Here is a 15349-nt window from a genome sequence, read left to right on the forward strand (position 1 = left end):
TCGAAATCTTTTTATCTGTGGCATTCTGAAATCTTCTGAAAGCTCTGCTGCATAAACAATCGGTTGGATTTCCAAACACACAATCTGTTTAAAAAATAAAAATCGTTTTTTCTTTGTGGATTTAAATAGTGAAAATTACAAGATACTCGTTTCTTTTCAAAGCTGATAAGTGCAGGGATTAGTTTTCATTGTGTTTTCTACAGATACATAGATCAAGCGAAGTTGTAAAAACATCTTCCCTTCTCGTGACAAAACACAAGCAGAGGACCCCAGAGGACCCTTCGAAGCAGAGGACATTAACCCAGAGCCAAGTTAACATCGTATTAAATGCTGTCACAAGTGTATGAGTGATAAATAAATTGAATTAGACATGTTTTTTTTCAGAGGGGGGCTAAAGTTTTGTGACCAAATGCTACGAGGGAGGAGGAGGGGTTTGAAAATCATGAAAAAAATGCAAGTCATTTAAGTATGTTCCTTTACGTAGGGATATAGGGGGAAAATACTTACGAAAAGGGAGAGGGGGATTCGACAAAATCTTACTTAAAATTGAAAAGTCTTAAATACTAACAAGAACTATAAAACTAAAATAAAATAATATTAGTTGAATTATTTCTCACTAAGATCCTAACAGTTGAAGTTTGGGGAAGCAGAGAATTCACCTTAAATGAATATGTACTTTTCTTCGTTTACTAATTTTTATTATTTAATTTTATTTAGTTTTATTCACTTACACATGATATCAACTAAATTGGTTAATTTAGCTAAAAAAAAGTCCTTACATAATTTGTGGATGACGCCTCATACAGCAATTAATGTCAGCACATTACTTCGTTCAATTCTGTCCAGTAAAGATTTTCTAGTTTCTTTTTTTAGTTTTTTTTCAAACTCGGTCTTACCGAACGACTTTCTAATTTATTTAATATCAAAACATTTTTATTTTCGAATTGTGATGTATAAATCTGATATCAGTCAACATAGTCAGAAGCAGGAATTTTCCTGTGCCGGTCATGTATAATGTGTAAAAAAGGACGGCAACCTGCTTACTGATAAATCGACGGTTGCAGCCAGGTGGAAGGAGCATTTTCACACGCTATTGAACGGTGAGGAGCCGGATGAGCAGAGCGGGAACAGGATGACGAACAAGCTATGGAGGAGGTGAAAAAAGAGATCAGTGAGCTTAAAAACAGGCAGGGCCACTGGGAAGGACGGTATCCCGGCCGAAATTCTAAAAGCGGGAAGTGAGCGGCTGTACTATGTGATCCACCAGATAATACTAAGGATCTGGGCGGATGAACAAATGCCGAACGTCTGGTTGGAAGGCCTCATATATCCTATCTATAAGAAGGGTTATCGATTGGATTGTTGCCTCTATCAAGGCATTGCGTTGCTCAGCTCCGCATATAAAGTGCTCTCCTGTATCCTGTTCTTCAGATTGAGACCGTTAACGGAATCCTTTACCGGCGAATATCAGCCTGGTTTTCGACGGATCAAAATCAAAACCCTGCGACAGATCCTCGATAAGTTCCGGGAGTATAACTTGCAGACCTACCATCTGTTTGTAGATTTTAGGGCAGCATACGATTCAGTGAAAAGAAACGAGCTGTGGCAGATCATGATGGAACACAGTTTTTCGACGAAACTAATTAGGCTGATCCAGCGAAAGCAGCGAGATTGGGACTTGTCATAAACTCTGGCAGAGATGGAGACAGATGGGGAACGATTTGAAGTGGTTGATGACTTCGTTTATCTTGGTATGCTTGTAACGTGTGACAACGATATGAGCCGTGAACAGCTGCGAACAGGGCCTTCTACGGACTTCGTAACCAGCTAAGGTACCATAGTTTGCAAACTCGCACAAAACTGACGCTGTATAGGACGCTGATACTCCCGGTGGCCCTTTCCGGACATGAAGCATGGCCGCTGAAGAAAGCTGATAGACGAGTGCTCGGAGTTTTTGAGCGTAAAGTTCTACAATCGATACTTGGCGGTAAATTGGAAGATGGAGTTTGGAGCAGACGCATGAATCACGAGTTGTACCAGGTATACAAACTTGCTGATATAGTGAAGTTGATATAACGGGGCAGGCTTCAGTGAGCTGGACATGTAGCAAGAATGTCTGACGAGAGAGCCGCCAAAACTATCTTCAGTAGAGAACCAGGAAGAGGCCATCGACTCCGTGGTAGGTCTCGCACGTGGTGGATGAGCGCGGTGGAAGATCTGCTGGTGTACGAGAAGACTGACGAACGGCTGCCCAAGACAGAAGAAGCTGAAGATGTCTAATTCGTTCTTTCTAATAACTGGCGAAGATGGACACATGTCATGAAGTGGCAATCACGTTCACTAGTCTCGAAGCTACAGGCAATGACGCAGCGGCAGCGGCTGAATAAGATGGTCAAGTCAATTTTCCTGGCGAACCGCGACGTGGTGTGGTGGTGGTGATTGTATGGCAATGACTGGCAGGGCACTTTGTATTTTACTCCCCCCACTTTCACACCAAAAAGGTTCTGTGGCTGTCAAACAGCGAGAAAGGTATGTCAAAGCCGCTCTTCTTTTGCTGTGGACTGGCCGTGAACGGGGAAATTTATAGTGCAATGTGCCTGCCGGAAGTTGCGTCGTTCATCAAGTATTACATAAGGGCGAAAAAGCGGTGCTCTGGCCGGATCGGGCATCGGCGCACTACTCGAAGCGATCGTCGGAAGAGATGGAGCGGCTGAATATCGATATGGTACCCAAGTTGGCGAGCCCGTGAAACGTCCCCTAGCTGCGTCTCATTGAGAATTTCTGGGAAAACCTGCGTAAGATCTACTCCAACAATTCTGTCGCAGTAACTGAGGAGGAACTCATAAATAAAACTAAGAAAGAACTCAAAAACATTTACATGCATGTTTTTGTCTGCCATGTCAAATGTTCCAGTTAACTGTCGGAAGGCCGCTCACAAGGGCGTAGAATGTTTTTGCAAGTAAGCTGATAAAATTACCTTTTATGTTAGATTTATCAAACTCAATTATCTGTCTTCGTTTTTCTATCACCATCTGAAGTAAGTTTATTTTGTTAATGCAAACGTTAGAGGAAGTCTGGCAGGATGCTAGTGAACTCCGCCGCGGTCATAGGGTAAATATCTGAAGCACCAATTTTGCACGGTTGAACATTCGGAAGCCCACCTGGAGACAACCCATTGAAAAGGCTTCTCCCAGATCGACCACATGCTGATCGACGGCCGGCATTTTCCAGGCGCCAGACGGTCTTTTCGGTAGCCAAACGAAGATTCAGATCACCGTCTCGTGTTAGCCTTAGTTATTCAATTTGAATCGAGATCGGTGAGGAAGATATTGCTGCAGAGTACATTCGAAATGTTGTTGGACGGATCAATGATTCCCGGAGGTGGTGGGAATTGCTCCACCGGGCACAACTGGAGAAGCTTCTATAGAGATTAACGGAATCAGGAACCGGACCATTTCAGTTTCTGACATGTGTAATGCCAGAGAGGGGGCCCTGATTACCGATAAGTCGCAGGTGGTTAGGCGTTGGAAACAGTACTTCAAAGTGGTGTTGAACGGTGAGAAAGGTAGGACAGTCGTCGAGAGAAACAGGAGAGAAATTGGCGAACACGAACAAGCTCTGGATCCACCAACCTTGGGCTAAGTGAGAGCCTAAAAATCATAAATCCGCTGGGAAGGATGGCTTACCGGTCGAACTTTACAACGTCCGAGGTGAGCGCGGTATAGACTTCTCCATCTGCTTCCATATTGGTGCGATGCATAGGTGATAGTGGGACAATTTTCTTCGTTAACTGTAATAAACAAAGGTGAATTCCACACACACTCCTTAGATTGCAATAGTATTATTTTTCGCGAGATCTCGTTTGAAGAGGTTTTTTTTTTCTTCATCTATAATTTATTTGACACGGCACAAATACAATTTAATGTTTAACGGCGCCAATTATATCTGGTAGCTTACTTTCTAAAGTATCTTAATAACTAAAAGCAAATTTTTTATCCTCGCTGCCGACTACGAGCTGAAACTAAATCTAACTTAAAGCTAGAATATTTTGCATTAAAAGCACTGATTTGTTGTTTGATGGTTTTCCATCGCCATAGGTAAGCAGCATATTGAATATGTTCCGCTGCTGGGCCAAGATATTACGGACTGGCATATTGGGTTGTCTCCCTCGGGACCTGAGAGTATCGTGCGGGTCTAGTTGCTGTTTCCGGATCCGGGGTCTTAACGTGTTCTTGTCGTTTGGTTGGATTGGTAGGCGGAAGGGAATAGGATTAAACTGGGGCGTGGATGGATTTCAGGAAAACGTATATAAGGGACATGTAGGATAGGTCATGGCTCGCCAAGACATCACGAACAGGAACAGCCGGCTGCCTACTTTCGGCCTGCAGAGAAGCTATTAATTTAGACCTGGCGTCACGGTGTACAGGGCATGACCAAACCACATGCTCTATGTCGTGATAACCCTCACCACAGGCACAGATACCACTTTCCCCGAGCCCAACACGACGGAGATGCGCGTCGAATCTATAGTGGTTGGTCATGAGCCGGGACATCACGCAAATGAAATCCCGACCTACATCCAACCCCTTGAACCACGGGTTCGTCGATACTTTGGGGATTATGGAATGTAACCACCTTCCCAATTCCCCTCTGGTTCAAGCATTTTGCCAACTGATGATCGTATTCTGACGTACAAGTGCGAAAAATTCATTAAAAGCAATTGGTCTTTCATAAATATCACCGTTTGTTGCGCCCACCTTAGCCAAAGAGTCCGCTTTCTCATTGCCCGGTATCAAGCAGTGAGAAGGGACTCACGCTAAGGTAATCTGGAACGATTTTTCGGATAAAGCACTCAGATGTTCCCGTATTTTCCCCAGGAAATACGGAGAGTGCTTAACATCTTTCATCGAAAGGAGAGCCTCAATGGAACTGAGACTGTCCGTAAAGATGAAATAATGGTCCGTGTGCATTTTTTCGATAATCCCTAGGGTGTACTTAATTGCAGCCAATTCTGCGACGTAAACAGAAGCAGGATTATCGAGCTTATGGGAGACGGTTAAATTGTTATTGAAAATACCGAAGCGAGTGGACCCATCAAGAAGTGATCCGTCAGTGTAGAACATATTGTTGCAGTTGATGTTTCGATATTTATTGGAAAAAATTTTGGGAATCTGCTGCACGCGTAAATGATCCGGGATTCCACGAGTTTCTTCTATCATGGATGTATCGAAAAACACAGTAGAATCAGAAGTATTTGATAAGTCGACACGATTTGGAATATTCGAAAAAGGGTTAATATTTTGGGACATGTGATGAATATACAATGTCATAAAACGGGTTTGAGAATTAAGTTCGATTAACCTTTCAAAATTTTCAATCACGGGACGGTTCAAGACCTCACATTTGATAAGAATACGAGAAGACAGGCTCCAGAAGCGGTTTTTCAATGGTAGTACTCCAGCTAGGACCTCCAAACTCATCGTATGGGTCGACTGCATGCAACCTAAGGCGATACGCAAACAACGATATTGTATTCGCTCCAGTTTGATCAGATGTGTGTTTGCTGCGGAGCGGAAGCAGAAACACCCGTATTCAATAACAGACAATATCGTTGTTTGGTAAAGCCTTATAAGGTCTCCTGGATGGGCTCCCCACTATTGTCCGGTTATTGTACGAAGAAAATTCACTCTTTGTTGACATTTTTTCATCAGATACCTCACGTGACAACCACAGGTGCCTTTAGAGTCAAACCAGATACCAAGATATTTGTGTACCAAAACCTGAGAAATTGTTTCACCCATTAATTGTGTTTGAAGCTGAGCAGGTTCATGCTTCCTAGAAAAAACTACTATCTCAGTCTTCTCCGGAGAGAATTCGATACCTAGCTGTAAAGCCCAAGCAGACAAATTGTCCAAGGTATCTTGCAATGGTCCTTGCAAATCGGCAGCTTTGGCTCCTGTAACAGAGATTACACTGTCGTCTGCAAGTTGTCTTATCGTGCATGAATTTGCCAGACATTCGTCGATGTCATTTACATAAAAGTTGTAAAGAAGGGGGCTTAAACATGAGCCCTGGGGAAGACCCATGTAGCTAATGCGAAAAGTTGCCAAATCGCCGTGCGTAAAATGCATGTGCTTTTCGGACAACAAATTGTGCAAAAAATTGTTCAAAATTGGAGAAAATCCTTGTCGGTGAAGTTTACCCGAAAGAATGTCAATAGAAACGGAATCAAAAGCCCCCTTAATGTCCAAGAACGCAGACGCAATTTGTTCTTTGCGAGCATACGCCAGCTGAATATCTGTTGAAAGCAGCGCAAGACAATCATTCGTCCCTTAGGCACGGCGGAAGCCGAATTGAGTATCCGATAGTAGGCCATTTGATTCGACCCAATGGTCTAAACGACGGAGTATCATTTTTTCCATCAATTTCCGGATACAGGATAGCATTGCAATCGGCTTATAAGAGTTGTGATCAGAAGCTGGTTTCCCTGGTTTTTGGATGGCGATCACCTTCACTTGCCTCCAATCCTGCGGTACAATGTTTTGCTCCAGGAACTTATTGAACAAGTTCAACAAGCGCCTCTTGGCATTGCCGGGCAGATTCTTCAACAAGTTGAATTTGATTCTATCTAACCCAGGCGCGTTATTGTTACAGGACAGGTGGGCAATTGAAAACTCTGCCATCGTAAAAGTGATTCTATCGCGTCGTGACCCGGAGACGCATCACGAATAATATTTTGCTCAGGAACAGAGTCCGGACATACTTTCCTGGCAAAATCAAATATCCACCTACTTGAAGACTCCTCGCTTTCGTTGACCGTTACGCGATTCCGCATTCTTCGGGTTGTGTTCCAAAGAGTGCTCATCGATGTCTCCCTTGACGTCTCGTTCACGAACCGACGCCAAGCTTTTAAGCTTGGTTTCAAGCTCCGAATACCGTAAATAGTCGCCAGGTATACCTCCCTTCTGGTAGGCCAAAAACGCGTCGGATCTTTGCGTGTAGACATCGGAGCACTCTTGGTCCCACCACGGAGTGGGAGGCCGTTCTTTAATCGTTACGCCGGGATATTTCTTCGTTTGGGCTTGCAACGTGGCGTCGAGAATAAAGCCCGCGAGGAGGTTGTATTCTTCAAGTGGTGGATGATGTTGAATCGAATCGACCGCGTTTGAAATCATTTCCTCTGATAACTTCCAATCGACATTCCGTGTGAGGTCATACGGAATGTCAACTGGTCGCATGCGAGTTGACCCGTTTGTAATTGAAATAAGAATAGGCAAATGGTCGCTACCGTGAGGATCGAGGATTACCTTCTATGTGCAATCCAACCGTAGCGACGTCGAACATAAGGATAGATCCAAAGCGCTTGGGCGCGCTGGAGGTTTCGGGATACGTGTCATTTCGCCGTTGTTTAAAATAGTCATGTCGAAGTCATCGCAAAGGTTATAGATTAAAGAGGAGCGGTTATCATTGTAAGGGGAACCCCAAGCCACGCCATGAGAGTTGAAGTCTCCCAAAATCAAACGTGGCGAGGGAAGAAGCTCTATTAAATCAAAGAGCAGCCGTTGCCCAACCTGTGCTCTGGGAGGAATATATATTGAGGCAATACAAAGCTCTTTACCTTGTATTGTCATTTGACATGCGACAACTTCGATGCCTGGAATCGAGGGGAGGTTAATACGATAGAAAGAATAGCACTTTTTAATCCCTAAAAGTACTCCTCCATATGGGGTGTCTCGATCAAGGCGAATAATATTAAAATCATGGAAGTTGAGATCAATATTTGAAGTAAGCCAAGTTTCACAAAGGGAAAATGCATCGCATTTGTTTTTATTTATCAAAACTTTAAACGAATCAATTTTTGGTAAAATACTTCTACAATTCCACTGTAAGACAGAGATAGAATCCTTCATATACGCAGTTGAATTAGGCATCGAAGGATACAATCGCTGCAAGGAGGGGCCATTGGGCAGTCAACTGCTTCAAAAATGATCTAACTGTTGGGAGAAATGCTGTTAGAAAAATTTTAATTGGATGGGGTACATTGAAAGTTTCAAAAATCCAGTCCACAATGTCAGAAAATTTCACTAATCCAGAGTTTGTTTCATCAACTGGATGTGCAAAAGGAACAACTGGGGTTTTCGATGTTCCTGGCAGTGCTGGGAACTCCTTCTGGGACTTTAAATTTGCAAGCCCAGGAGGAGTTTGCTTCGGTTTTTCCGCAGCACTGTTTGGTTTGCTTGTAACTTTCATTTCACTTTGAGAAATCTTAGGACCTTTCCTGGGAAGTTTAGGAGAGGAAATATTTTTCCTCTTTCTAGACTCCCCAGGATTGGCGTAAGATGTTCCTGCTGGTGAATCGTCAGAATCGGTTTCATCAGAGGACAACAGATCATAAGGGTTTGATGTAATGGGAGAAGTGGTAACGGCCTTCTTCAGCATCTCAGCGTAAGAACGCTTCGAACGCTCTTTGAGAGACCTCTTTATTTTATCCCTGCGCTGCATGTACACCGCACATGTCGAGAGCTCATGCTGACTCTCCCCACAGTGAATGCATTTTTCAGCATTTTTACTGCAGGAATCATCCGCATGATTCTCCCCACACTTGCCACAACGTGCCTTATTGCAGCAGTAGGCGGCGGTGTGGCCTAACTGCTTACAATTCAGGCAGTTCATGACGCGAGGCACATATAATCGCACAGGGAGACGAACCCGGTGGATCGATACGTGGCTTGGTAGCGCTGACCCAGCGAACGTAACTCGAACGAGTCTGACGGGGTGTATACTGTTTTGCCACCGATGATCGATGCTGACCGCAATTGCTTGCAGTCGAGCACCTTTACATCGGGACAGGTTTTGTTTTTAAAGCACCCTTTGGCACTTTGCAGTATACACTCGACGGGCAGACTCGAATCGGTTATGACACCGTCGATCTCCACGTCTCGTGCGGGTATGTAAACGCGATACTCGCGTGTAAAGAGCTCAGAGCAAGCTATATCGTTGGCCTCTTTCAGGTTACTGACCACGACACGGAGCTTGTTAGGCCGGACCTTGGAAATTTCGGTCACGCCCTTGTACTCCTTCGTCAGGTCTTTAGAAATCTGCCAGAGGTTCAACTGTTTCGATTTCGGTCCCGCCTTTGGCCGCAAATAGACAGTATAGCTGCCCTGGGCTCCGTCTGGGTAAAGCCTGGGGCGAAGGGGGACTGAAGAATGAACAGGGGAGGGGGTAACAGAAGGGTCAGGGTCAGGGGGGTTCGGGAATGGTGGCGCGGGAGGCGAGGGATCTACATCCATCCCGCTAAGTCTAGCGCACTAGCGCCGACAAGAGCACGTACCTTTTTACTTCTCCCTTCCAGTAAGGTTGGTTGTCCGATCGTTCGAAGTTGCAGCCGTTACAGCCAGCAGCACCAATACAGCAGCACCAAACAGCCACCAGCAGCGAGCCAGGTGTGAGATCACTCCACACAGCGATACAACTCACTGTCAACTGATGGCTTCTTCTTTTTCCTCTTTTGTGTCTCGTCCACTGCTGTAGCACAATTCAGCCAGCAGCCAAATCGGCTTACGCACCAGCTGGTAGTCACGATGCGAAACAGTTGCACAAAGGCGCGACCTTGAACCCGGATTTATTTCACTCGACCAGGCAAACAATGCCAACACTTGTTCACACGTCTTTTGTTTTATATTCTATCGGAGCGATCACCGATCACACGTCCGATACTGATGCGTGTTCGGCACAGAATGAGAAGAGGTCTATAATACCATTTTAGTGAAAGAGAGAATAATAATAAAAATCTAGTAATTTCAATCATCAAGTTGTGAATCAGCAACATTACCTTAACAAACAAACGTAACCTGTCAAGGTTTCCGCCTCTTTCTCAGCCGCCTTAACAGCGCGGTAGGGGAAGTGAAATTTCCTCAGCCTACACTGTATGCGAATGCATATAAATAGAGGTGCGCATGGTACAGAGAACTCATTCTTTCGGATACGTTGGAGACGACAACTACTTGGAGCGGACTACCACCACGGAGCGGACTACCAGGAAAGCAGCGGGAAGACTGCCATAGGCGAGTCGGCCGGTTTGGAGGACCATCAGAAGGAGGCAGCTTTTAGGACTGGACTGCTTGCCATTCCGGACTTCGAGCGGACTGCCTGTGGAGGTTGTGGCTGCGGTGAGAAAGCCGAATATAACGCGACCGGCGTTCTACAGCTGCCACGCTCGGACGGTAATGGACGATGGCGGAGGGGTGTCGGATGACACTGCTACCGTGTCCGCCGCCGGTCACTACACCATTTACCATTCAGATTATCCTAAAAATAAAGTCTGAGGAGAAACCTACGAACATAAGGGCTTGTTAGGGGGACCTATTTACCCTATATATAAGAAAGAGCGTTCGACTGTATAGCTACTATCGAGGCATAACTAGGGATACCATCTGGTCAGAGGTCCCAGAGAGGAATTTGCATGTCCCCAAAGAATTCAGCACACGTAAACTGTTTAAAATTAAATATTAAAATTGTCAAATGTTCAACACTTTTCACTTTACTTAGGCTTAACCGAAGAAATAATTTACGCTGTGAGCGTTGTGTGGTTAGGTATCGAGATTTATCAGAATTATTCACATTATTGAACATGTATTAAGATAGACAGGTTTAATATCTGATCTCCCAGATATTTCAATTCTGCATTATAGATTGTTCCTGATTTTGGGACCGATTACAAGAAACGAGGCGAGCAATTTGCCTCGCCTAGAGTCACTGACGAGCAAAATGTTGTATTAGGAAACGCGAGTGAAACTTGGCTGGTGACAGCTGAGTGGAGCAGTTTCGCAGACATGCTACTCGTCCATCCAGCCCAGCCGATCCAGCCGACTCACCATCTGTTATATCTTAATTGGTCGGGCGAGTAACTCGCTGCTCACCTCGTTGACTGTAAAAGGCCCCTTTATTTCTTTAGCCCGCAAAACGGTCATCACTTCAAATTTTACAATTTTACCTCATAAAATGTTACTTTAAGTATTTTATCGAAGAAAAATGTCCTTTTGTTTTTATTTTTCCAGCGACGAATTCGAACTGGCAACCAGAAATTAAAAAAAAAATACTGGGCAATCTCCAACAATTTCTAATATCAGGCAACATTCACGTTTCTGTTAAAAACTTACCGACTTGTGCCTTGAAATATGAGCTTGGTGATTGAGGATAATTGCATGTCTTATGAAAATCAGGACAAATGCTAGAATATGAAAAATAAATCAGGACGCCCAAATATGATCTCAAAATCAGGACATGTCCTGCTAAATCAGGACGGATGGTATCCCTAGGCATAACCCTCTTCACCTCCGCATATAAAATGCCCTCTCGTATCCTATTGGTGAATACCAGCGCGGTTTGCGAGCGGAACGATCTACCAGAAGATTATCTTGAGACAGACTCTCGGTAAGTTTTGGAAACACAACTTGCAAACATAGGCATCTGTTTATAGACTTCAGATTCAGTGAGACGCAAGGACTTCTAAGATGGATTGCGCAGCCAGTTTAGGTAAACCATAAAAAACTTATGAAATAATCTCTCCGACAATATTACGCTGTACTGAGAAATTGCTCAGAAGAGTTACGTAAATTTGAGTTGTGAGTTTTGTAATTCGTACACTCATGAAGCAAACCTGCGCAAATATACATTTTATTAAAAATCTGCACAGTAGCTCAAAGGCATCTGAAAAAGGTCAGTCATTTACTCTTATCTCATATAAATTCGAGTGAACAACTTAATGTTAGCAGTACCTATTGACACCGTTCCATATAATTTTATACAGTTTCAATTTGATACACGGCATTTAATACATGCATTTGGACCTAAGATGGAGTGAAACCGTAACGTTTTCAACGGTGTTTTTTTTCTGTTGATCGATACAGAAATAAATGTTTGTCAAGTCAAAAGCTTCTCCGCCACATCACTTATGAGAACCGATTTGCGTCTTTTGTTAGCCATAACCGCGTGTAATGAAAAATCTAGATAGAATGGTGGATTGCTCGAATACATATAAAATCTTTTTGAATTATGAAAACTGTTTCAAAACAGGTTTTAAATTTTTTTCAAAACTTATCTGTTTCATGGAAAAATAGTAATTTGATGTAAGGGAAAACCCCTTTTCTGAACTAACAAGTGGCTTATAAATATAATTCCCTATAAAGTATCACCTGATAATTCAAATTTGACTGCAGTACTGCACAAGTCCGCTTTACTTATTTTTAATGAAAGATAACAGTCAACTTCTTACATCTACTTTCGGTTATGTAATGAGTCATCACAATCTACAGTGAAAATTAGAGAACATTGGAGTCTATAATAGATTTATTATCTATAACAACCGAAATTCGATAACTTCAAAACCTTAATGATAGTAGTCACTATCCTCCCCAGCCTCATTGTCGCTATCGATATCCTCTTCATCATCTGTAGGCTCGAACTCCGATTCCTCGTACTCATCGTCATCGTCTTCGCTGTCTGTTGTATCCCAAGCTTCCTCCATACTGTAATCGATTGCTGCCATAGCTCCTGCCCGGCCTCCCCGTCCATCGCCACCTTCACCACCGTCTTCTACTCCCTGAATAGCGATTCGCTCCGCGTGGATGTTAATTTCCACTTCCCATCGGAAGTTGAGTATCATGAATCCAACCGTAATCAAAACCGGCAACGTCACACGACTTTTCCAGGCAAGATCAGTGAGAAAGATAAAAGTTTTGCCGAACGTACCACTCATGATTTCAAAATTTGGCTTGATGTTGTGGTTTTCGGATCTTTTTCAATTTTCAGGCGGTTCTGAAACGACAAGAGTAAGAAACAATAGCAAAACAATAATCACTTGCTTTCAGTTTTAATAATGCACATTTATTGATTACATAAGTGAGATTTACAACCACAAAAAAACATAGCAAAGTGTAGAATAACAAGTAAAAAGTGGAATGTTTCAATCGTAATAATCAACGTGATCCCCAGAACTGAAGCGACCGGCCTCGAGAATGCTTATAAACTTCTCCGTTGTTTGATGAGTCGTAAGAATTGTTGTTGTTTCGCGTAGACCTTTGAAGTAGTTTCGAATTTCTTCAGCATTCGAGCGACCTTGAATATCTACCGTCATATCGGTATCCACAGGACCGGGAGAGTAGTTTAATACAACCAAGTCATTCTCCTCATCTGCTAGTACCTTGAAGTACATTTCGCGGGCCGCTTTTCCAGCACAGTAAAATCCCATACTCTTAAACGGAACAAGGCAGGCTTTGGAAGTAACATTTACCACCAACTTTTTTGCACATTCTCGGAATTTTTGTAAAAAGCAACTGTTTAATACTCCCACCGTGAACAGATTAGTGGCAAAGTATTCCTCCCACTCCTGACGATCGCTCATATCAACTGCTTTACGTTCCACGTTTCCAATTGTTCCAACGTTATGAATAATTGCAGCCAATTCAAAGCTTCCGACTGGTGTTTTGGAGAGCGATTTATCGATTATGTCTTCCAGTAACTGCTTAGATGCGTTACTCAAATCGACTGAGCTGGTGACTACATTAATGTGAGGATTGCACTCCAAGATTTCTGCTCTGGTAGATTCTAATCCGGAGGCCGAACGTGCCAACAGTACAACTATGGAACCCGGCTTGAACTTGCGTGACGTTTCGATTGCCATCCTCTGCCCGATGCCGCGTGATGCTCCCGTAATTAGAAGGTAAGCGACCTGGTTGAAGTTTATTGCTGTGCTGGTCATTTTGCTGAGGAAAATTCAATGGAAGAAAATATCGATCGCTCTGTGCAAACGAAAAAAATAAACAAAAAAACTCTTGTTTCGTTACATTTCAAGCATACTGCAGCGTTGAAAATCCGCTTCGATTCTCATGATTTATATCGCAAACGTTTGAAAGATAAGACGATTTGTGATCATCCTCGAAAATATGCTTCTAATGTGTCCGTAAATAGATACCTCAATGGAAAAAAGTAATTGTCATTGTGACTCACTACTTCAGAATTAATAAGCGAAGTTATTCTTGATTGAGATACCGAACGTATTGAATAGTTTGATATTTGGAGATCTATTACAAAATTATTGAAGGTATTTCGTACGTTCAATTCTCTAGTTTTTCCCGTGGTTTTTAATAGGAAAAAGGAAAAAATGTACATTTGGTTAAAGCACTATCGGCACACCCACCTGTGACTATAGACTACTAGCGACTGGTCGAGCTTTCGGTTCCACTCTCCTCTCCCTCTTTGCTGCTTGCAACGTCCTCGTGCTCACGAAGATTTGCCGGATCTGATTCAAGATGATCGTACTTTACCAGATTTACAAGTTCAGCAACTGATAACGCCTGTTCTGGTTTGATGAAACGTAATAGCTCGTAGTTGTTGACTGGTTCTTCTAACTCTAGCAACTCTAAATCTGAAGGATCAGATCTTCCGAAAGCGCTATCGTTAAGTAAATGTTGCATGCAAACCTCTCGACGCTCTGCAAGCTGCTGCAATACGCTGGGGTTTGTCTTCAATCTCTTCAGTTTTCTCTCTGTGCAAAAAGCAAGTGTATTAGATCTTGATAGCATCATGTAAATACATTTACAGATTTTTTTATTCTAGTTTGCAATCAGCAATTACCTAATACAGCCAGATAATTATCAGAATCCGGTAATCGTCCTTCTTGGGGTTGTTGAATATTTTGCTCAGGAGCTTTAGGTGGTTCAAAATTGTCTTCAAACTTTAGAAATGGGGAATCCGAATCATCGCGCTGACTGATTTCACTAGACGACGTATTACTATTGCTACTCCACGGGTCAGCCACATTCATTATACACCACTGTCTACTGCACCACTACTTACAATCCTATATTGGACGATAAGGACAATAAACACGAAGCTTACAATTAGGCTGTTTTTATTTTCATTAGATTAAACTTTTTAATTATTTTTTCAAGGCTTTTACCAAGTGACACAGTATCCGAACCGAATTCATCCACTAATTTTGATAGCATGACAGAGACAGACACAGAGATGCCAGATGTTTTTGAAAAATGTCTGCAACTGCTCGAAAAACCGGAAAAATGTGCTCGAAATCTGAAAAAAATCTATCCGTGCCGAAAAAATTTCGCTCGCGCAGGCAAAAGTCTGTAAAAATCTGCACACATTTTAAGAAAATCTGCGCAAATATAAGGAGACATTGACAAAAATCTGCAGAAACCGTGGAAAAACTGCAAATATCTGCAAATCAATAAATATCTGCACACGGACTTCAAAAATCTGCGTATTGCAGGCAAATCTGCACATTTGGTACCACTGGACAGACATCTCACATCCAGGGTTGCCACATTTA

The 15349-nt window shown here is 42.9% G+C and overlaps 3 protein-coding genes across 3 annotated transcripts; all 3 read right to left on the bottom strand.

The window, feature by feature from the left end:
* Nucleotides 1-12333: 12333 nt before the first annotated feature.
* On the bottom strand, nucleotides 12334-12819 carry LOC129729377 (uncharacterized). Its single transcript, XM_055687902.1, has one exon. The coding sequence runs from the start codon at nucleotides 12758-12760 to the stop codon at nucleotides 12392-12394; it is 369 nt and encodes a 122-aa protein (XP_055543877.1). The 5' UTR covers nucleotides 12761-12819; the 3' UTR covers nucleotides 12334-12391.
* Nucleotides 12820-12866: 47 nt separating this feature from the next.
* Nucleotides 12867-14221, bottom strand: LOC129729375 (sepiapterin reductase). The gene is made up of 2 exons (XM_055687900.1): nucleotides 14201-14221; nucleotides 12867-13766 (listed from the first exon to the last, which is right to left on the bottom strand). Exon 2 carries the CDS (start codon nucleotides 13760-13762, stop codon nucleotides 12968-12970), a length of 795 nt encoding a protein of 264 aa, XP_055543875.1. The 5' UTR covers nucleotides 13763-13766; nucleotides 14201-14221; the 3' UTR covers nucleotides 12867-12967.
* Nucleotides 14201-15073, bottom strand: LOC129729376 (uncharacterized). Its single transcript, XM_055687901.1, has 3 exons — nucleotides 14963-15073; nucleotides 14638-14863; nucleotides 14201-14548 (listed from the first exon to the last, which is right to left on the bottom strand). Exons 2-3 carry the CDS (start codon nucleotides 14825-14827, stop codon nucleotides 14217-14219), a joined length of 522 nt encoding a protein of 173 aa, XP_055543876.1. The 5' UTR covers nucleotides 14828-14863; nucleotides 14963-15073; the 3' UTR covers nucleotides 14201-14216.
* Nucleotides 15074-15349: the final 276 nt, after the last annotated feature.

This window comes from Wyeomyia smithii, chromosome 3, assembly GCF_029784165.1.
Source record: "Wyeomyia smithii strain HCP4-BCI-WySm-NY-G18 chromosome 3, ASM2978416v1, whole genome shotgun sequence".
NCBI lineage: Eukaryota > Metazoa > Arthropoda > Insecta > Diptera > Culicidae > Wyeomyia > Wyeomyia smithii.